At 40.3% G+C, this 22,431-nt stretch overlaps 1 protein-coding gene across 1 annotated transcript in view; it reads right to left on the bottom strand.

Moving 5' to 3' along the window:
* Positions 1-247: 247 nt before the first annotated feature.
* The window catches only part of EGF (epidermal growth factor), a 100,471-nt gene continuing 78,287 nt past the window's right edge, over positions 248-22,431 (bottom strand). Inside the window, exons 17-24 of the mRNA XM_059170984.1 lie at positions 21,300-21,416; positions 20,493-20,618; positions 17,032-17,154; positions 15,412-15,556; positions 10,181-10,345; positions 6,703-6,820; positions 3,800-3,902; positions 248-1,312 (exon numbers count right to left, since the gene is read on the bottom strand). Of these exons, the coding sequence (XP_059026967.1) occupies positions 1,071-1,312; positions 3,800-3,902; positions 6,703-6,820; positions 10,181-10,345; positions 15,412-15,556; positions 17,032-17,154; positions 20,493-20,618; positions 21,300-21,416 (1,139 nt within the window). The 3' untranslated portion in view covers positions 248-1,070. The remainder of the gene's footprint in view (positions 1,313-3,799; positions 3,903-6,702; positions 6,821-10,180; positions 10,346-15,411; positions 15,557-17,031; positions 17,155-20,492; positions 20,619-21,299; positions 21,417-22,431) is intronic.

The following is a 22,431-nucleotide window of genomic DNA, read 5'->3' on the forward strand; positions in this document are numbered from 1 at the left end:
GCCTCTCTGCCTACATGATCTCTGTCTGTCGAATAAATAAATAAAAATCTTAAAAAAAAAAAAAAGAAGAAGAAGAAGAAGAAAAAGACCTTAGGAAGTTTTACTTTATAAAGTTCCAATAGATTTCAAAATTATTTTTAAGAGTATAGCAATAGGAAGCTTCAACAATCACTCTGGCAAATCACTTTGGTTCAACTCAAATATCCCCTAAACTATAATTTATTATTTAACCAGGAATACAAGAAAATGTTTGTTTCATAGTGATTTTATTGAAATAATTAGAAGAGATCGATTGTTCAAAATGAAAATAAATCCGGAAATTTGCTTGCAATCTCATATTTGAAAATAAGTACAAATTCTGTGCCAAAACATGACAGGAAAATTTACCATTTTCATTTAAAAAAATATTCTGTGGGGAAAGAATAGTAATGCTTGGGAAACGTGATGTCTCCGGGTAATTTTTTAAAGTAAAAGGTTTTTGTTCAAAGATTTTAAGATAGAAAAAATAAGTCAACTAATTCTGAAGAAATCAGGTTTAATACAGCTTTTAATTAATTTATCAAAATTCATTCTGTGAAATCAGCAGCATAGATCAAACCAGTGATAGGTTAAATGCCCACAATGTATCAGACCAGCAATTTTAATATTCTAACCATTTTGTAAGACTTAGATAAATGTTCTGTTCAGATAAAAAGAATTATCTTATAACTGACCAAACCACTGTGGTTGCCTGCTTTTAGCCCAATTTCTTGTGGAGCTGCAGAGGAAAAGTACCTACCTGTCTTAACTATTGAAGTCAACACAGTTTACAAAGTAACACCGTGCTTTGGTTTCCAGTGAGTTCCCTAGTGATTCTCTCTATTACTCTTACTTGAAAAATCTGCAACAGGACTGCTTGAAGAAACAAAATCATGACTACCTGTTTGTCTCCAGGACCTGAGGGGTAATGAGTGGTAGAGATTGTGTCACCAAAATCCATATTTTCCCTCTACCTTTTGAGATGAAGTATTACCATCTATCAACACAGTTAATCCTTTTTGATCTTCCTTTTAATTCTAGTTTTCACTGAGTCAGCTTCTTTTGGGGTGGTGGATCTGGGGCCCTTTGTTGTCATATGGGTTAGCCGATAGGAGAGAATGTGGCTTCTCAATCCCCAAAGCAATGGGCTGTGCCCCACAGGAGGGGAGAGGAAAGCTCTGCTCCGTTGTCTGGGGACCAGAGCCTCTATCACTGGACAGTGGAGTGCGGCAGCCTTGCTCTGTGGCCACATACACCTGGGGCTCATTTCTCCATGATGTCCGTTGCACCAAGCCTACATGAAAAGAAAAAGAAACCTGAGGATTCACATCATTCACAACGTCCGGCAAGAGACGCCCAAATAACAGTGACTGGAGGATAGGCCCAAAAGACGAGAGAGACACAGAATCAACCCATTCTCAGACTATGTGGACCTAATTTCTAAAAAACTCCTCTTGGTTGCATGAGATGATTCAAAGGCAATGCTACCTGACATTCCTCTTTGACTTTCTCTGTGTACTTCTCTCCCCTTCTGGGAGTCTTGGGAACAGAGCTCAGGTTTCCAATGCATTTGCCTGCCTAGTCCCTAGAGTGGTACTCTGCCTACAACATGAAGCTAACTTAACCTGCACCAGCTCGTGTTGACTGAAGTCAAGGAATATGGTTCCCTGGATCCACCACTAGCACAGCCTGTGTTTTAAGGGGTTTTCCAGGAGCAGGGAAGGACTCGGCTCAGAGCCAATCTCGATCTTTTATCTCATTTTCCTCTTTCCCTACTTTGGATCTCTCACCTCATGCATTTTATGAGACAGCTGGCCATGATTGGGCTGTGATCACTCAAATTGGGAGACAGTTTTATGAATGGCTCACAGAGAGTGAGTCAAACTGTAGTAGAGTGAGCAAAAAGGGAGATATTCTAATCTTTTCCTGTGTACTCAGCTAACCAAGTCCTTAGTTATTTTCTGAGTTTAACCACACCTTGGTCCAATCATTGTGCTTCTGGTTAACTGGAAAAATTATATGTACCTCTATACTGAATTACTTTTGTAACAAAGAATTATGTGCTTTTAGCTCTTCAAGAAAATACGCAACTATAAGATATTCATTCTATTACTTTCTCATAATTTTAGTATTAACAACAAAACCCAAACAACTTTTGAAAATGCCAAATGTTTTTGTTATGCAGGTAACAACACTGGTAACAGTTTACATATAAAATTGTATCAATTCTTAAGTGTATCCTAATATCCAAGGCCTTCATCAAGGGAAAAAAACGTTCTACTGAATTTGGGTTACATGGCAATATACATAGGAGACAGATGTGAATGAGTTTTTCTAAATTAGAATCCTACATTCTGTCTGTAAGGAAATCTGAAGAGGAGAGTAGGGTAACAAGCATTTTTTTTTTTAAGATTTTATTTATTTATCTGACAGACAGAGATCACAAGTAGGCAGAGACACAGGCAGAGAGGAGGAAGCAGACCCCCTGCCGAGCAGAGAGCCCGATGCGGGGCTCGATCCCAGGACCCTGAGACCATGACCTGAGCCAAAGGCAGAGGATTAACCCACTGAGCCACCCAGGCACCCCCAAGCATATATTTTTTTAAGATTTTAAAAAAATCTTAAAAGACATAGCATGAAGGGGAACATAAGCAGGAATGGGAGAAGCAGGCTTCCTGAAGAGCTGGGAGCCCAATGTGGGGCTCAATCCCAGGACCCCAGGATCGTGACCTGAGCCGAAGGCAGATGCTTAACAGTCTGAGCCACCCAGGGGCTCCAGTAACAAGCATATTCACAAAGGTCAGACATCAGAAAATATAAGCAGAGCTGAAGCCCCTCTCAGCAGAGAAACTGGTGTTTTGTTTTGCTTTGTTTTGTTTTTAAGATTTTATTTATTTGTCAGAGAGAGAGGGAGACAGAGAGGGAACATAAGCAGGGGAGAGGCAGGTTCCTTGCTCAGCCAGGAGCCCAATGCAGAACTCGATCCCAGGACCCTGGGACCATGACCTGAGCCAAAGACAGATGCTTAATCGACAGAGCCAGCCAGGCATCCAGAGAAACCATGTATTATGGGTTCAATGTTTCTTTGAAACTTTATAACAGCTTATAATTCAAAACATGTTCAACTTTGTCCTCTGAGTTATGAAATAAAACTGACATCTGAGCCCCATGCTAAAGATGTTTATTATCATCATGCAATTCTTGGCAAAGGTACTAGGTTGCAAAGTATCTAATTCCAATTCCACCTGAGACAGATTGAGTCCCAGAGCAGCCCGAGAACCCAGGATGATTTTATGGATCCTCTCCCAGTAGCCTGCATGGACTTCACAGATGACTCTGGCATCTGGCTGAGGGCTGGCCCCTGATAAGATGTGAAAACTCCCAAATCCCCAGGAGGACCCACAGATCAACTTAAATTCACAGGAACCTTCCTACTAGAGCATGGAACACATTTTCTTAGAGCCATTTACAATTTCACCAGAACTATACCTACAGCTACCAATACAGATCCCAAAGACTGACCACAAAATCCCACCGAATTCAAAAGAAAGAGTTGTGTGCTGGCCCAAAGTGATCTAGCAAACTGCTGTGCAACCAGAGTTTTGAGGAAAATGGTCACTTCGTGCACAATAAGAATCCAATCCAAATGCATCTCTCCAAGGCTCTGAGGCATTTCAATCCAGCCCAGCCACTCGCATAGCTCCTACATAGTTTAACTATTGTGTCTGCACTTCCATGAGACAGAAAAACATTCAGGATCCAGATGAAGACAGCCACTCACCTGGCTCCAGAGAGAACTGGCTAACATCTGCTGCCTCGCCGTCCTTGAGGGTCACGGGTTGACTTCCATTCCTGAGATTTTGGTGTTCCTTTATCACCACAAACTGCAGAGAACACAAGGGAGGGAAGGAGAGAGAGGATCTTGCTATAATTCATCAATGATCTCAACATACATGGAGCCAAAGTTTATGGATTCATTAAGTTCATTGTATGGAAGGTGAAAGCCGAAAGGAAGGCCCTGTAAAATTTCTTTCTCTTGCTAATGAAAGATTCTGTTTTCAATTAGGAGCCTTATGTCGATAAAGGCAAATGGGCACTATCAATACTTAACTGGAGAATCTATTCTAATTCTAGAATCCCAACTTTTGGATCATGGATCCCAACGATCCCACCATTTTACTTTAAGCATTCCAAGAATCCCTTAGATTCCCTAATTCTAAGCATCACCCCAAGACCAGACAAATAAGATCTCATATATGTATGCGCTCCAACTTTTCAAATATGTGTGTGTTTTTAGTTAATGAAGTTCATTTAAACATGCTACCAAGTTCTTGGTAATTTGGGGTTCTACTATTAGTAGAACTACTATTTTGCAGGGATCCTCAAAATGCTTTTTCATCGTTGAACACCTTAGAAACAAGAATTCTAAAAGGCAGGCCCAGAAAGGTTCAGCATTTCTCTTTGGTCAAAAAATTAATTATTTTTGTCCTTATTGTACTATCTGCGATTGTTGGGCACTTGCAATGCAGGCTGAGCAGAGTTCACTGGCTCTCACTTACACTAGATAGATTTGATATTAAAATAGACCAATAAAAAAAATAGATCAAAAAAAAAAAAAAAAAAAAAAATAGATCAATGCTATAAGTTAACTCATGCCCTTGAACAAAGAGTACAATTTGCAAAGTCTTTCCTCACCAATCAGTAACCCAGCAGAGGGACTGCCCTAAGATTTTAGCTGATCATGCTCACTGTCGGTTCAGAGATGGCCCCTCCCCAGGAGGAGCCCATAACTCAGAAGTACAATAAGAAAAATGGAATAGAAAAAGAAAACCTCCCTGGTCATATTTCTCTTTGAGAAAATTATAGGAAGAATAACGACTGGAGTCAATTAGGAAGAGAAATGTTGGCAAATCCCATGAACATGTGTTTTCATTTTCTTATTTTCCACAATGCTAATTATCCTTCACTGCTTTCTCTCCCTTAATGGTCTCCCTGCAGCAACATATTGCCAAATCAATACACAACTCACTGTTTCAGGGCACATACCCATTATTTCTGACTAAAGTCAAAATCCAGCCCTCTGCGGGGCAAATTTTCCAGCCACATGTTTTTCTGCCAGAAGAACTGAGGTCCTAGAATCCTAGGCTGAGATGAGAAAGGCAGCTGATGGAACCAGATTTGGTTCTGCTGCTTTTCCTGCTGGTTCAGATGCTTGGCTGTCGCCCACTCCCACTGTATCTGCAGCAGCAGCTGGTGTGGGTGACAGTTACGATGGACGGCCAGGGGGACTGAGCTCAGCAGCCCGAGGCCTTCTGCCACAGCTCTGAGCCAACAAGCTGCTAATGACAGTGGCAACTGTTTTTGGTTTTTTAAAAACTAGATACAGATTGTTTCTCCCTCCTTTCCATGATTTCAATACCATGAATTAAACTTGCTACTCAAAACCTGAATGAAACACCCTATAGACCAATAGGTGCAGTATATGTCATTTAGAAGTCCACGGTCATGAGGGCTCAAAGAACTGAGGACATTCTTTAGGTAAGTCCATCCAGGAGCACACATTTAGGGAATGCAAAGATACAGAAGGGATCTCAGAGGTCCTGTAATCCAAACCCCTAGGTGTCCTGAAGAAGAAACAGGATTTTCAGTGACTTGCTGAAGATTAAGACGGCCAGTTAAGAGGAGGGTCAGGCTAGACTTCACATTTCTTATTTGATTTTTGTATTTTAAGTTTTTGTGGTTTAAGTTTCAGCCAGAAAACAAGTATACGCTGATGCCTCTAAGAGGCGGGATCAGCAATGACCTGCTAGGCAGAAGCATGGCCCTGGGGCAGCTACTCTTGGGGGGCGGGGAGGGGAAGCACAGAGGGGAGGTGGTTTGGGAAGGAAACAAACACTGCCTCTGTCCCTCCAAAACAGCTCCCTAAGAACCTTTTCCCTACTAGCCCACAGGTTTCAATCCCCATGGATCTGCCATATATTCCAGCCTCTTGTGCAATACATGCCGCACATCATACCAGCGGCATGCACTGAACCACTCAAGTTGTCCCTGACAGGTGTCTGGAAATGGAAATCCCAACAGTTTCAAGGGAGCTTAGCCTAGCTCGAGCTAGCCCTATTCAGTTTCAAGATCAGTTACTGAAGTGGATAATTTATGAAGCATTTTGAACTTCCCAATCACTGTGCTTTTTGGCAAACGTATAGGTTTGCCAGATAAAATACAAGACATCCAGTTAAATTTGAATTTAAATTTCAGCCTTCACTGAAAGTATGAATTTAGCTAGGCATCCTGTATTTTTATTTGCTACATCTGGCAACTATTTGCTGCTGAAATTTAGACATTTAAAATGTATGTGAAGAAAAGAAATCTTAAGAAAAAGATTTCTTTTTCTTAAGTAGATAAGAGCATCTACTGTATTTCAATAAAATAAATTAATGAACAAACAAACCGCTATAGGAGAAATCACAAGGGGAAAAAAAAGGAAAGAAAGATAGAGCACAATCTTGGGCTTTTAAATCATCCATTTGAAAGAGACTACCCAATAACTGGGAAGGACATCTCACATAACCCATAAAAATGGAAATTATAAGAAGAAGCTACAGGATAGAAGAAAAATAATGAGAAAAAATGAACTGGGGTCCATATGAACTCAATTTTTTGCTTCATGTACTTTGGTCACATTACCCAAGGCTGGGGACAGGAGGCCATCCTAGCCTGGCTGTCTGTAGGCTTGCTACTGCTACCTTCTCTGTTCGACTCTTCATAAGGATTCTTTAAATTTTTTGATGGCAGCTTCTTAGTCCTGCAATAAAGCCAAAATGTGAGACAATTTCAAAACAAAACACAACCAGTAGCCCACTCAGTGAAGGTCAAGGACAACTGCTTTTGCCACTGAAATGTAGGTACTTAAAATGCCTAAGAGAGAAATATCAAGAAAACTAGGAGCACAACTTTGGGTTTTCTAAGCATTCTTTTCTGCACAACTTTCCAGATACTTCACTTTTTCCAAGGTTCTGTGAGATGCCTGGGCTCGTCCCACTAGTTTGGTGCCCTCTCCTACTCAAAGGCATCAGACACAAGAACACACAGAGAGGAGGACCCAAGAGAATACTATCTCATGTTGCCAAGCTAGGAAGTAGAATAGGTCTCTTGCCTCCAAATCTAGCTTTATAAATACTTATTTGTTTGACAAACACAAAGAACAAAGTCTATAGAGGTCATGGTGTCATGCATTGAGGGAAAGGGGAGTAAAGGGAGGGAGAGGTAATATGAAGCCAGGATCCCTGTCCCCAGAGCTGTAGTCTCTAGAGGGAAAGGCAGGTACATGATATATTGAGCAGCCAATTAATGGAAGGCAATGAAGTAAATATGGTGGTGAACACCACTAGCCAGCCTCAAGATTCCTAAAACAGTGCGGCTATCTCGGGCAGGTAGCAGCTAAGTCAGTGCTGCTATGTTGGGCAGGTGGCAGCTAAGGGAATGTGACCCTCTGGCAAATAGGCCTGCCAGGATATCTGACCAACGGTAGTAAGGAGGGTAAGCACTGCTGTGAAAACCATTCTAAGGAACTGTGAGTTCTTGCAATGGATGCTGAGAGAGTATATGTTGTACTGTTCTTAATCAAAGGCATCAGGGAAAATATTCAATCAAGTGGCTAATAGAAACAGTTCCAAGTTGCAAAATAACAAAGTTATAGTTTGTGACAGAACACTTCCTGTGGATTTTCTTACAAGTAGGTCCTTCCAAGAAATCAAACTCTTTGAAGTAATAATATTACAACATTTAAAAAATTACTTCATTCCACAATCTTGAAAGATATACAAGACAAAGAGTGTCAAATGCTCAGTCTGGCCAAGACAGGCAAGGAGTGCTACAAAAGGAGGAAATAACTGATTCGAACTTTTTAAAGAAAATCGTTCAACACACCTAACAACAACTCAAGACTAGAGCTATATTTATTGGTATACTTTAGTGACATGGCAATATTTAAACTAGCTATTTTAATTTGATCTTCTCAGAATCAACACATAAAAGTGCTTGAATGCAGTCAAACACGCAGCTGAAAATTTGCAGAGGGATAAGCTGGAAAGAGTGCTGATGAGGCTTTTTTGTTTGGGTTTTTTATTTTGTTTTATGGTTTTTTTTTTTTTTTTGAAGAAATGTTCTTATCACTTTTGATTTTAGGGATACAGGGATCAGAAGCTAAACTTGTTCTGATTTGTATATAAAGTCTACACTAACCCACTAAGCTGGTCTTTGAATTCCAAGTCCAAAAAGACAGCAAACTGACAAGAGCTTTCAATCCAGAGCTCTGAAGAACAGCAACAGAACATAAAACTTACTTACTACGTAATAACCCACAGAATAAGAAAAAGTACTTAATAATTATGACACACATGAATTTGACTTTCTTGCTTCCATTTTTTCTACACTATTTGCCAAGTATCTACTTTTCTTTTGGCATTTTGTTCAATGGGATAAATCTTGGTTACTTAATATTCTTCCTACAAATCCAACACCAGGCTAAAAAGTGAAATGGTTACTGTTGGACCTCTGAATTAAAAATCTCAAGTTTGTGCTTGAGAACCTTGTCTCTCAAGGTGTAAAATGGTTCAGAACATCTCAGACTTGGAGGGACACATGACCGCTCATAGAAAGTCATCATCATGGTAACACACTGTTCATTAAGTCCCATTTGCCAGTTCTACGCTGAACTCTTTACTTAAATTAACTCAATTAGTTTTACAGTAAGTCGAGGTAAGTATAGTTTTTTGTTCCCGTTTTATAACAAAGGAAATTAATGAATACAAAGGTTAAATAACATGCCTGGTGTTCCTTAAGCATGACTGGGACTTGTCCCTGTGTGGTGTGATTCTAGAGCTCACGCTCTTAACCACAATGCTAGGATACAGTGGGATCTCAGAGAAGCAGGTCTTGGATCAAACGCTGAAATTCTCCATAATACATGCCATTTGCCACCTGAGTGGTTGGGTAGCCCTGGCAAATGTGCTTGATTTTCATCTGCAGATGGTGGTGTAGGTCTTCCCTACAATTCCAGGAATCAATGCCATAGGTTAAGTGGGTCATAGGTTCTTCAAGATTAAAATGATGAGACTGAGGGCACCTGGGTGGCTCAGTGGGTCAAGCCACTGTCTTCGGCTCAGGTCATGATCTCAGGGTCCTGGGATCGAGTCCTACATCAGGCTCTCTGCTCAGCAGGGGGCCTGCTTCCCTCTCTCTCTCTCTGCCTGCCTCTCCGTCTACTTGTGATCTCTCTCTGTCAAATAAATAAATAAAATCTTTTAAAAAAAAATGATGAGACTGAATTAGGTAATTCTACAAAGTTCCCCTCTGCCCAAATGTGTTATGACTCAATAATTTTGTACAGCACAAACTCTAACAGCACATACAACGACTGGAAAAGATGAAGATGAAGTTCTTTGCAAGAAAATGGAAAATGATCCCTTCACCTTAATGTAGTAATCTTTTAATTAAATGTATAAATATTTTTGCTCCACAGTTTTTAACTTTTACCTTGAAATTACTGAAAACACAAACCCCAAGTGAGAGAAAGTAATGATTCTTTGAACAGGAGTTAATACTTTGTAGTAAATCGACTGAGTGGAAGGCAGCCACGCAAAATTACTTACCCAGCCTATGGGGGGGAGCAGGTGATGCATAGAAGAAAAAAAGATAGAATACAAAAATGCATTATGCTCAGAAACAACCCCATAGGGGTGCCTGAGTGGATCAGTCAGTTAAGTGTCTGCCTTTGGCTCAGGTCATGATCCCTGGGTCCTGGGATGGAGCCCTGCATCCGGCTCCCTGCTCAGCAGGAAGCTGGCTTCTCCCTCTTCCACCCCCTGCTTGTGTTCCCTCCCTCTCTGTCAAAAAAATAAAATCGCTTAAAAAAAAAACAAAAAACAAAAAAAACATAAACAATGTAGATATACTGACGAAGACCAGAACCAAACAAGGAAAAGCAAAACCACTGAGGCTTCAGAGCAGTGAAATCCTTAGTCATTGCTTGTTTTCCTTTTCACTGTCAGTCCCCCCCTTTAAACAAATGTAGCAAGTGTGTAGAAGTTCATCTCGAGGAGGCAGGCATTCCCTGGGGAGGTGGTAGAGAGAGGTTGAAATGCCAAGGGAAAGACAAAGTCACCTGTAGCAGTGAGCCCCCCAGAGCCCCAGCAGCAGCAGCAAGAAGAGCCCCACCACGCAGACGGCCACCACGGTGATTTGCCGCTGCCTCCCCTGGCCTGCGTGGCGCAGTTCCCATCTCAAGTCTCGGTGCTGACAGCGCTCCCCGACGTAGCCGAAGACACAGCTGTAACAACACACAAAGAGAGGTCAGCGCTAAGCCCTGGCCAAAAACGCTTATGTATTTTCAGATTCCATATCCTGCTGTCTTTCAACCTCTGCATTTCCAGACTCAGCTCTTTGGAAGCATCTGGAAAATCCATCAGGGGTCAGCTGAAAGCTCTCTGATTTACAAGTTAATGCAGCATGGACTTCCCCCTTTGGTCTGTTTGCCCTGGGATTGATGAGGAATTATTTGCATCCCGCCTTTATAAGGCATTGCAGAACATTGATTAAAGATCAGCTTCTGGGGCGCCTGGGTGGCTCGGTGGGTTAGGCCGCTGCCTTCGGCTCGGGTCATGATCTCAGGGTCCTGGGATCGGGTCCCGCATCGGGCTCTCTGCTCAGCGGGGAGCCTGCTTCCGTCTCTCTCTCTCTGCCTGCCTCTCCGACTACTTGTGATTTCTCTCTGTCAAATAAATAAATAAAATCTTTAAAAAAAAAAAAAAAAAAAAAAAAAGATCAGCTTCTGTTCGGCTAAAATCCTGAGGAGCTACCTTTAAGACCAACACAAAGCAACTCTGCCCTAAGAGCCATGAGAGTTTTTGAACAAATGTTTGGCCAGATTGCAGAGAGTATAGGTCAAAGGAAGGAAGAATTTGAAGGCAGAGTCCCTCACTAGAGACCAGACTTGTAAAAGAATATGCAGTCTCTGAACAGGAAGGACAGCCACGTCAGCCAAGGAAACCCTTTTCTTAAAAAATAAACAAACAAACAAATAAATATATATATATATATCATCACTGGCCCAAAGGGAAAAGGTCTCGGTGGCGACCCATGAATGTTTGAATACTTTCTTCAAAGGAGAAAAAACTAAATGGAATATAAGGGGCTTTCATGGTGTTTCATGCGTGAAACTGTAAGGAGCATCACCAGCCACCACCACACAGGGTGACCGCATAGATAAAAGTAAATGAAACAATGCTGCCATCTACTGGAAACATATACTTCCAGAAATTATGGGAGCTCGGGTACAATTGTTTTCTATTACCCTTCACAGGAGCATAAACTTCAAAAATACCCTCTTAAGTATTTTGAGCTGCTCACTTGTTAGGAATTTCCTCCCAGCTCAGCCCTGGCTCGACCTCCATCTGCACCTCACTGCAAAAGGACCCAGAGGAATGAATGCCAGGGAATGGATACAGGTCCCCACAGTGGGAAGAGACAGCAAGGGAAAAAGCATGAGATAAAGCTGCAGAAGATCTCAGTCCTAGTCCCAGTTCTACCTTGAGTTGGTCGTAAGAGCACTGGAAAGTCACTTTAGGAGAGAAGAAGAAACTAGCGTTTGTTAAGCACTCTTTGTATCAGACTCTGTGTAGGCACTTTTACCCATTTTCCTTTCAATAGCAGATTCCCATTTTACAGATGAGAAAAGTAAGACTCAAAGGAGTTAAGTAATTTGTACCAGGTTATACAGCAGATGAATGGCAGCGATTTGGTTGGTTGGTTGCTTGCTTGCTTGGTTGAATATATCTGACACACAATGTTATATCAGTTTCAGGAGTACGATATAACCGTGTGACAAGTTTATGCATTCTGCTCTGCTCACAAGTGTAGCCGCCATCTGTCCCCACATATCACTATTACAGTATCACTGACGCTGCCCCTTATGCTATGCCTTTTATTCCTGTGACTCATCATTCCATAACTAGAAGACTGTATCTCCTACTCCCATTCACCCATTCTACCCGCCCCCCCGCCCACCCATCAGTTTGTTTTCTGTATTTACAGGTCTGATTCTGCCTCATTTTTGTTTATTCATTTTTTAAGATTCCATATAGGAGTGAAATTATATGGTATTTGTCTGTCTCAGTCTGACTTATTTCACTTAGCATAATACATTCTAGGTCCATCCATGTTGTCTCAAATGGTACATCTCATCCTTTTTTTGTAGCTGCACAATATTCCATCACACACACACACACACACACACACACACACACACACACGTGTCTTCCTTATCAATTCACATATCAGTGGACACTTCAGTTATTTCTATACCGAGGGCTATTATAAGTAATTCTGCAATAAACACAGGGGTGTACCTATCTTTTTGAATTAGTGTTTTCCTTTTCTTTGGGTAAATACCCAATAGAATTACTGGATCATATGGTATTTTTATTTTTAACTTTTTGAGGAAATTCCATACAGTTTTCCATGGTGGCTATATCAATTTATCTTTCTACCCACAATGTGTGAGGACTCCTTTTTCTCCACATCCTTTCCAATACTTATTACTTTTTGTCTTTTTGCTCTTAGCCAGTGAATGGCAGGTTCGATCCAAATGGTTTTCTGATTTCAAAGCTTGTGTTCTTTCTACTACATCGGGCTACTTCCAAAAAGGGTTTTAAGCTCTAAGCACCACTGAAAAGCTATTCTTCTAGAACACATCATGAAAGAGATGACAGGATCTGAGTGTAGGAAGTATAAAAGGACCATCAAGTTATTCCAGGCTTTCCTGGATACTGTTTTAATTTTAGCTATCTTTGGTTATAGTCATTATCAATACCTAGCAGCTACTTGTAACCTGTTGGATATTAATCTCAGAGACTTTAGGGTCTCAAGGAATATGTCAGTCACATGTGCAAGAGTCCTGGGGAGCAAAAGCAAGCTGTAGTATCAGGGCCTCTCTGAGCCATACATGGCCCAAACCAGTCAGCCAACATTTCACATAGATGGGTCCTCCCTACTAGTTCTTTGGGTTATCAACTACTTTGGTTAAACCAAGCAAAAGATTTCTGGGCTTATTTATTCCAATAAATTATTCAAATCTGAGTTTAGTTGGTCAAATAATTTCAAGAAATTCTGAAGGAAGGTCAAGACTTCACATTGTGTTGTGCTGTGATCAAGAACTGAGGGCTAGAGTATATAACATTTCTCAGACTGATTTGGCCACACAACTCTTTTCTCATGCAACCTTTCACAGCACTGGTGTTGGGGCCGCTTGGTCTCAAGAAGACCTGGCCAGAAGTGTGTGGGCTGGTTCAAAGCCAAACCAGAATGAATAAGAATCTCCTGTTAGCTCAGGAGGTTTGATCTTCTGAGAATGTCAGGACCAGGGAACCTTTGAGGAAGATGTGGGGCATGGGGACTTCAGTTCTCACATTCTCTGCACCCCAGATAGCCAGGGGATCTCTGTATATGGAGGGGTCTTCCAATGCCTTCAAGCAAGGAAAGAAGAGCAGCCCTTTATAAACCTTCTCACGGTATTGAGAGCACTCTGCAGAATGATGCCGATCAAGTGTTTCTAATAAAAGTTAGAGCTGGTGAGCATTCCTAGAGATGTGTCATGACAGAATTTTAAAAATACAAAGTGAAGTTATCAAGGCGAAAGGAGGAAAGCGTTGGATGTCTGATTAAACATTTGTTTTTGAATTTTACATTTAATAAAATCACCAGTTCTTTAAATGTATATTTATATACGCAAGGAGGGTGCAGGATGTACATAGACATTTTAATAAAAATGTAAAATTCAAAAACAAAGTTATGACCTAGACTAGTGGGACCTCTGGTGATATTTTAAATATTGCTTTTGATTAAAGGTCCTTAAATATGAGTGTTATCTGTAGTTTAATTGTCATTTTGTAGCAACTCATGTTTAAAACATTATCAGGGAATAAGATATTTTCATCAGGATTTAATGACAGAAAGAAAAGCAGTGTACTAAAGAGTTCATAAATCATTTAATGAATCGATGTTATCAGGTCAAGTGAAAATAATCTACTAAATGCAATTCATAATTGTGAAGTACCCTTCACACTATTGTAATGTCTCTTATAATCTAAAGTTTAAGTATCATAGAGAAAAATAAACCACAATCTAATAAAGTAGGACATTTATTTCATAATTTTATTATTTTGGATAATAAGGAATGATGAACATGAAAAAATTGATTCTTATTATCAAAATCAAGGACAACTATTGTGAAGATTGGATTTATCTTAGGGTGGGAAATTACAGCATGCAAATATGAACAGGAGGGTAGAATTCTATGAGATTTAAGTCAGTTTCACTAACAGTCATGAGCATTTTTCATCACTTTTGTCTGGCTGATGTGATTTATAATGCAAGGCCATTCACTTTGTCACAGAATACAACTTGTTCTTCTAACAATTTAGACTATGTTTCTGCTGATTATTATTCATAAAATAATAAAAGCCTTTAAGCTTATAGCTTCTATTCATGAGGATCAGAATATTTTATCACTTATTCCTCAGGCAGAGAAAATGATCAGTGAGTCAGTAGTCTAGCCACAGGGGACCCATTTATTCTTCAGGACCTACCAGTTCCCTCTGATTGACTTGAAAATATGAAATCCACTAAAAGTAAAATTTGATGCAGAACTAGATATTGCTTCCAAGAAGTGTTTTCTGAGTAAGTATGGTGGGAGGACCTACAATTTCAGGTCGCCCTCAAATCTACTTTTCAGCTGACGGTCCCCACGTGAAACTGTCATGGGGCAAAAAAAGGAACAAACAGAAGCAGGGGCCACTTCCAGCAATTGTTACTAAGCAACTATTAGAAACTGAAGAAAAATTAGAAAAATTTAGAATTAAAAAATTTAGAATTAGAAAAATTAGAATTAGAAACTGAAGAAAAATAATTGTTTTCCATTTTCGAAAGTTGAGGGTAAGAAGTCCAATGTGTATATATAATCTTTTTGTAAATTCAGAAACATATTGTGGATGTTGTCCACACATGCAGCAGGAAATAAATCCAAGTTTCAAGGAATTCGTTCACAAACCTAAGTTTTCAGCCAGAACGAGAGGTTTCAGCCCCAGACTGTACCAGTAGCAACATTAAGTTAAGAGGGAAAATCACCAGTTCTTTAAATGTATATTTATATACGCAGGGAGGGTGCAGTATGTACATAGACACACACACACACAATTTATATACGTGTGTTTATATGGTTTTCCCTAGCAAAAACCCAATTATAGAAAAAATCTCCTTGATATGAATTTTATGAATTATCTAAAAGTTATGAACTTCAGTCCCATATCTCTGTGCCGTCACAAAGACAGCTTGACTTACTTGCATGCATATCTGTCAACTGCTTCAATGTACATACACACACCGTTATGGAGGCAGTAGCCGTCATAGGATGGGGGGCATTCCAGGAAACCATTTCTCACAGAATGGTGGCCGTCCTCCATGAGATGAGAAGGGGGGGTAGAGTCTACAAGAATCAAAGACATTACTTTCACTTTCTGAAGCGATTAGGTCTTCCAGGGATCAATATTCAGAACTAGTCTTTGTGAACAATTTGTGATCTAGTGCCTTTTAGTGACAAGAACTCAGAAGCAACTCCAGTTTTCATTTTCCTAACCAGACTTCATGTCATTCACCATGAAGCCAGCCATTCTTTCTTCAGCTTCAGTATTATCTGACAGAAAGCATATTGGAGGCAAGCGAGGAAACAGTCAATTCTAAATGACTTCATGAATCCCGAGTCACTGGTCTTTTACCAGTGACCAGTCACTTACCCCCAGTATCCTGGAAGCCTCAAAAATTTCTCCCACACAATGCTTTCTTCTAAAAATGATGTAAATATCAGAGGAGCCCTCAAAAACCAGACTGGTAAGTCTGACAGAATAGAAACTCTACTGTAACAGAGGGAATGTCAAAATGGCAAAGTTCCTTTTATTTTATTTTTTTTTAAAGATTTTATTTATTTATTTGACAGACAGAGATCACAAATAGGCAGAGCATCTGGCAGAGAGAGAGAGGGGGAAGCAGGGTCCCCGCTGAGCAGGGAGCCCGATGTGGGACTCAATCCCAGTGTCCTCAGACCATGACCCGAGCTGAAGGCAGAGGCTTAATCCACTGAGCCACCCAGCCATCCCTCGAAGTCCCTTTTATTGAATGGTCGTCTGCTCTTTAAAAGGAAATCATTAGGGTGTGTAGCTACATAAATATTAGCAGTCTCTCAATACCTTTAAGAAGAGCAAATTATCTGAGAAAAATAATGTGTTAAAAAAAAAGAGACCCAAGTAAGTCCTGAAATTTCCTTTCTTAAGATGTTTTGTGCTTGCAGAGCAGAGACAGGTGAATTACTGGGAGTGGTGGTGAAAGAGACCCCAATCCTGGTTTCCAGGGTTGAGGTGAAGCCAGCTCCCCTTCTAGGGTACAGATTGTGAGAAGATATTGCCATTTGGGGAGAGCCTCAAGAAAGCAGAAGTTGACCATTAACATTAAAAAAAAAAAAAAGAGAGAGAGAGAGAGAGCTAAAGTTCTAATTCAGATCAAGAAATACTAATGTTTTAAGGTAATATTTGAAAAGCTTTAAAAGTGATTCAAAATGCTAAGGGTCCAGACATCTTTCCTGACCTGACCTGACCTGCAAAGTTTTTCCAGCAGCCCCAGAAATCAATATCACAAATTAAGACATTGGTCTCATAGTTAAAGAGAACCACCTGCATTCCCACCTTTTGAATTGTAAGTAATAAGAAAGGAATTTCTTCCAGATGTTATTAAATTAAGAAAACTTGACTACTACACATTCCCAAGCTCAGCATCCACCTAATCAGGAACGTAAACTCACCAGCCCGGTTGAATCGAATAATTTCTAGACTCTTCAGAGCAAATACATTGGGGTATAGAATTTTCCAGAATTAAGTCCCTTCCTTGGCCCTAGACCACCCACCAACCTACCAGTGCATATCCGCCCAGGTTCAGACAGGCTGCCGGCACACATGCAGGTGTAGTTTCCCTCCGTATTTGTACAGGTGGCATTTTCCCCACAGGTGTGCCTGCCCAATTGGCATTCGTTAATATCTGCCAGAAACAAGGGAGTAGGGAAGAGAAAAGTGAGGTGCAGAGGAGGACAAAGGGTTATATTATTGGAAAAGCCAACATTCTGGGAAGGGAACAGCTTCAACCTCTCCCATGCTGCACACTCTCAGACCCTCTGTATTTTTTTATTAAAAACTATATTATGAATGCTGGACACAAGGATGAAGTGGGTCCCTCAGCTGCCTGCCCATTCAGGTGCTCTTAACTCCTGAAATAAGGCTGAGTGTTTTCTCAGTGCTTGGGAGGAAAGGAGACATCCCAACATGCAGTTCAGTGGGAAGGTTGGAGATTGGTAAACCAGCTCTAGGCAAACATTTAGAAAATAAGATCCTGAAGATTCGTTCTTAACTTTTGCCAATAGACATCCAGTCATTGATATATATTTAGAGCATGTAAGACATTTCTGCTTTTTTTCTGCATAAACATAAATTAAGTCAACCCTTTCTTTCCCAACTACTACTGTTTTCTTTCTCAATTACCACCAGCCTAACATTTAAATCTTTCTTCTCCTCAATTTTACATTACTATAAGACAGCCTCCCCACATTCCCTGCATACCATTTCTCCCCTACTCTACTCCTAAACACGGCACCAGATTAACATCCTAAAGCACATCTCCCATCACTGCACCCCTTGACTCAACCGCTCCCTTGCCCAGAGCTGAGCTGCCCAATATGGTAGCCATCACCCTCTGTATGTGCGTATGTGTGGGTGTGTGAGCACCTGAACTGCGACTGGTCTGCAATGACATATGCTGTAAGTGTAAAACACTTAGCAGATTTTGAAGACTTAGTAATAAAATAAGAAAGAATGTAAAATATGGTATAGTGCAAAAAAAGTGAATTTTGGATCACCGAAAAAAATAAAATTTAAAAAATATCTCAATGATTTTTATATTGATTACATATTAAAATGTTAATATCTTGGATATGTTGGGCTTAATAAAATAAAAATTAATTTCACCTATTTCTTTGTACTTTTTGTAATGGAGCTATTTGAAAATTTAAAATTATATAGGTAACATATATTATAGTTCTATTAGATAGGGTTGGTCTAGAGAAATAAAACCCTAATGACCCTCAACTTCTAGTCTTCTACATATGTAATGCAACCCACCTGTTATGAACTGAATTGTATCTCCCCCCAAATCTCTACGTTGAAGTTCCAACCCCCCACATGACTATATTTAGAGATGGGGCCTTCAAGGAAGTAATTAAAGTTAAATGAGGTTGTAAGAGTGAGGCCCTAATCCAATAGGATTGAAGTTCTTATAAGGAAAAAAAGAGACACCAGGTCCCCCAACCCCAAACCACAGCAGAAAGGCCGTCTAGTTCACATACCTATACTTAGTGCTCATGTAGGCCATTGTCTACGCCCCAAATAGACCCGTCATATGTTCGTACCTGGAATGCTCCCCATTCCTTCTCATTTCTGCCTAATGAAAATTTCCTCATGCCCCAATGTCCATGCACAGTGATCCTTCCTTCACGAAGTTTTCTTAATACCTCAAACAGATTTTCTTCCTGTTGGGAACTTTCACTGTAGTTTTTACTTCTCTCATAATGCACACCCCCCTTCACCACTTATCACAGCTCCCTGTCTCTCAGGTCCTACTCTTCTCGCAAGCAAGCACTACCTTCATCATTCTGCTCTTCCTCGCACTTCCAGGCACTATGTCTCTGCACTGAGAGTTGCCAAATAAATATTTGTCACATTGGACTGCTATCCCAAATGACTCAAATTGAGTCTTTTTTTTTTTTTACTTACTTCCTACTATAATTTCTATGAAATCTCTATAACCTCTTTATCTCTGTAATCTCTCTTTCTCTGTAATTTATTAATCTCTGTGAACCTTGAGAGACAGAGCTTCTCCAAGAACTAGGAACAAAGGTATACTCTTGGTCAAGAAACACAACCACTCCTAAGAATAAGAATAACTTATTATTTTTATGTGGCATTTATTATGTTCCAAGCACAATGTAAAGCACTCTATCTACATATATCTGGAAGAAGGAAGGAAAGAAGGAGGGAGGGAGAGTGAGGCAGAGATAGCAGGGGAGGAAGAGGGAAGGAACACAGAGAGGGAGAAAGAGAGAGAGAGAGAGAACAGGAATCAGCCCATTCTTCCCTGTGGCCTGAGGACTCCTTGCCCCAGGCAGGCTGCGCCGTGATACCCTGTTGCCCGTTCACTGCTGGAAGGAAATAGGTTAGTAATACAGAATCCGGAGTTTAAGGAGTTTAAACATCCAAAAGGCATACCTTCTTTCCTCTTCAAAGTAAATTAAATATAAAGCCTGTTTGTCTAAATTATCTATGAGCCTGATTAATTAGAGCAGTGACATTTTCTTGACTGACAGCCAACTATGTGCTTAAAAGACTATTTACAAATGACTGTGGACTCCACAAAACTAATCTGATAAAGGTCTGATTTAAACCAGCCAGCTCCAAAAACACTTGGTAGTCGTGACTGATGGTTCATATTTAACCTCAGCATGTGGGAGAAAGCAGTATTATTTCAGTCTCTTATCAGGTCATCTGCCCCTCACCATGAAAAGATCTGCATGTTTTCAGAAGGCAAAGAAAATACTGTTAGAGACATGTGAAAGCCCTGTTAAACTCCAGGTAAGCACTTCATGGGGTTAGGGTGGCTTCAGGCAGGTCCCTACCTGTGGGTGCTGCTATGTTCCTGACACCTGACATGGCATGAGACAGCCATTAAGTGAGCTCCCAACCCAGAAGCCACACCCAGACCTTGGCAGAGGACGGCGATTATGAAAGACATCTTAATCACTCCTTCCTTGTATCAGAATGTCAGTGGCTTGCATCTCCCGTCTACTGACACTCCTCCAGAGCTGTCCCGTGAGCCCTTTCACAGAACCACTCCCCCCTTTCCTTTATGCCCAGAGCAGGGACTTCCAACAAGCCTCCCTTAGCTCTGCAGTTCACCGCGGCTCACCTGCAAAATCCAGGGATAACGAAAATGCTGTACGACTCCCCGCCATGATGGCTTGAGGTGTGGAGTATTAATGGGCACTGGCGTCACTCAACTCCAGAGAAAGAATGAGAAAGGCAGAGGGACCCACAACCTCTGCAGCATCTTGAAGCTGACTAGTCCCATCCTAGCACAAGGGCACAAACTTGACTGTTCATCCAGAATCGACCTATGTCAGTTTGAACAGCTCACGTAACTTCTCTTTGAGTGTTAACATGGGTGGCACTTATATTATACCCTGTCGTTTCTTGACCCACCACACCCACAGCATTTCCCCATCCTCAGAGGCCTGCCTCTGGCCTCCTCCCTTGGCACACATGCTCTCTTACCAAGACAGTGAATCCCATCGCCTTGGTAGCCTTCTGAGCACCGGCAGACATAGCCACCTTCGGTATTGACGCACTGAGAGGAGGTGGGAGGACAAACAGTGATGCCCGTCTCACATTCATCTATATCTGCGGGCAAAATGATTAGTGAAATATGTAGACAATCCTGGCATTAAATGAGAATCATGGGAAAAACAGAAGTATAAGCATTCATACAACCAATCACTCAACCGCTTTCAGATACTGTTTGCAAATGTAATGCAAACTCCGTAGCTTGGTCTTAAAGTTCACGTCCAAACCAATTTTTACAGCTTGTTTAGGTGTCTGCTTAGCTAAGTGTATGTAAATACATCACATTGGGCCAGGGTTGCAGATGATAAAAACTGAGATTCTTACAATAATCACTAACTTAAAATTTCAAGGCACTCAATGTAATATGGAAACCTATCCAGCACAACCAATTTATTCAACTTAAACTTAAGACCTCAGCTTTTAGGGGAGGAAATTTGTGTTCTTATTGTAACTGGTGAATTTATAAATTTGACTCAAGCTCAAATTCATGCTTCTAAAACTAATTATAAAATTTTCTCCTTAATATCAACTGCATATATCATGTAATTATAATATAACAACATACTATATGTTTCATATTTTCTAGATATGCTGTTCATTATCATTTTAGCTAATATGAACTAATTTATTCTATCCTGATGATTACATAAATCCTCTGGAGATTTTGAATCAGTATTATCTGAAAGAATGTTTCTGGTTCCCTATTTTCCAGATACATGTATTGGCCTTTGCTCTTACCAAAACATACTTTTCCATCCCCAGTAAATCCTGTCAAGCATTGACATGTTGCATTTTCTCCCTCGGAAACACACTGAGCCTGTGAACTGCATCCCACAGGACCACAGTCATCAGCGTCTGCAAAGAGCAAGAACCCCATCAGATTATTTGCAGGCCTTAGAGGAAAAATGGGTTTGAATGTTTTGGGTTCTACAGAACATTCTAGCACTTCCTTCCTGAGTCCTGGGACAGGTTAACCTCCAAAGAGAAACAATTAGTTGACCTCTAAACTATATCTATATTAAAGGGTCCACAAGCTATATGCTCCCATTTATATGCTTTCAGTAAATCTTTAGTCTTAAAGATCTATTGGTATTCAAAGAACCTTGTGTGAACTTGTTTATAACTTTTTAAAAAGCATTTGCAAACTTGAACTATAAAATTTCCAGGAGTAATAGGCTCAAATATCAAAAGTTTTATTGTTTGAGAATTCTCAACCATTAGGACATACAATAGGGGTCAATATATTCTTATGCCCCCAGAAGACACAGACTAATATTTAACAAGTAGATCTGGGTACCAACATGGCAGAGATACAAAAAATAAGAATTTATTACAATGATACAAGATGCAATAAAAAGATTTATTGTCAATTTACTAAAATTATGTCTCATATATGAGAATATGTATGACACAATGTATGGTTATTGTCAAGATTTATGCAATGACTTGCAAACCTCAAGGCACTTTTACAAAGTCATGAACCATATAAACTAAAAGCTGTAAATGGATCATTTCATTTCATAGTCCATTGAAATGCAAATGCCCCGGGGGACAGAGCTGCATGTTGAGCCATAAACATGAGCAAGTTTTTTTTTTTTTCCTTTTGACTACTTATGTATATAATCATTCTCCAAATGCCGCAGTTGGAGTTGGGGGGATCTGACCTACCACAGCAGGATATAAACTATCATCTCTCTATTCACTGGTAAGTTTGCTTACCTGAATACAGAAGAGGTAAAAGAAGTCCTCTAAACTTGCCCATAAATTAAAGAAAGATGATCACAGGAGGATTCAGGTCCCATGTAAATGCACACATTAGGTCATTGCATTTGATTTGCTTGGCTATTTGAATGAGATTTCTCATACAGGA

This window comes from Mustela lutreola, chromosome 1 (genome assembly GCF_030435805.1).
Source record: "Mustela lutreola isolate mMusLut2 chromosome 1, mMusLut2.pri, whole genome shotgun sequence".
Taxonomy (NCBI): Eukaryota; Metazoa; Chordata; class Mammalia; order Carnivora; family Mustelidae; genus Mustela; species Mustela lutreola.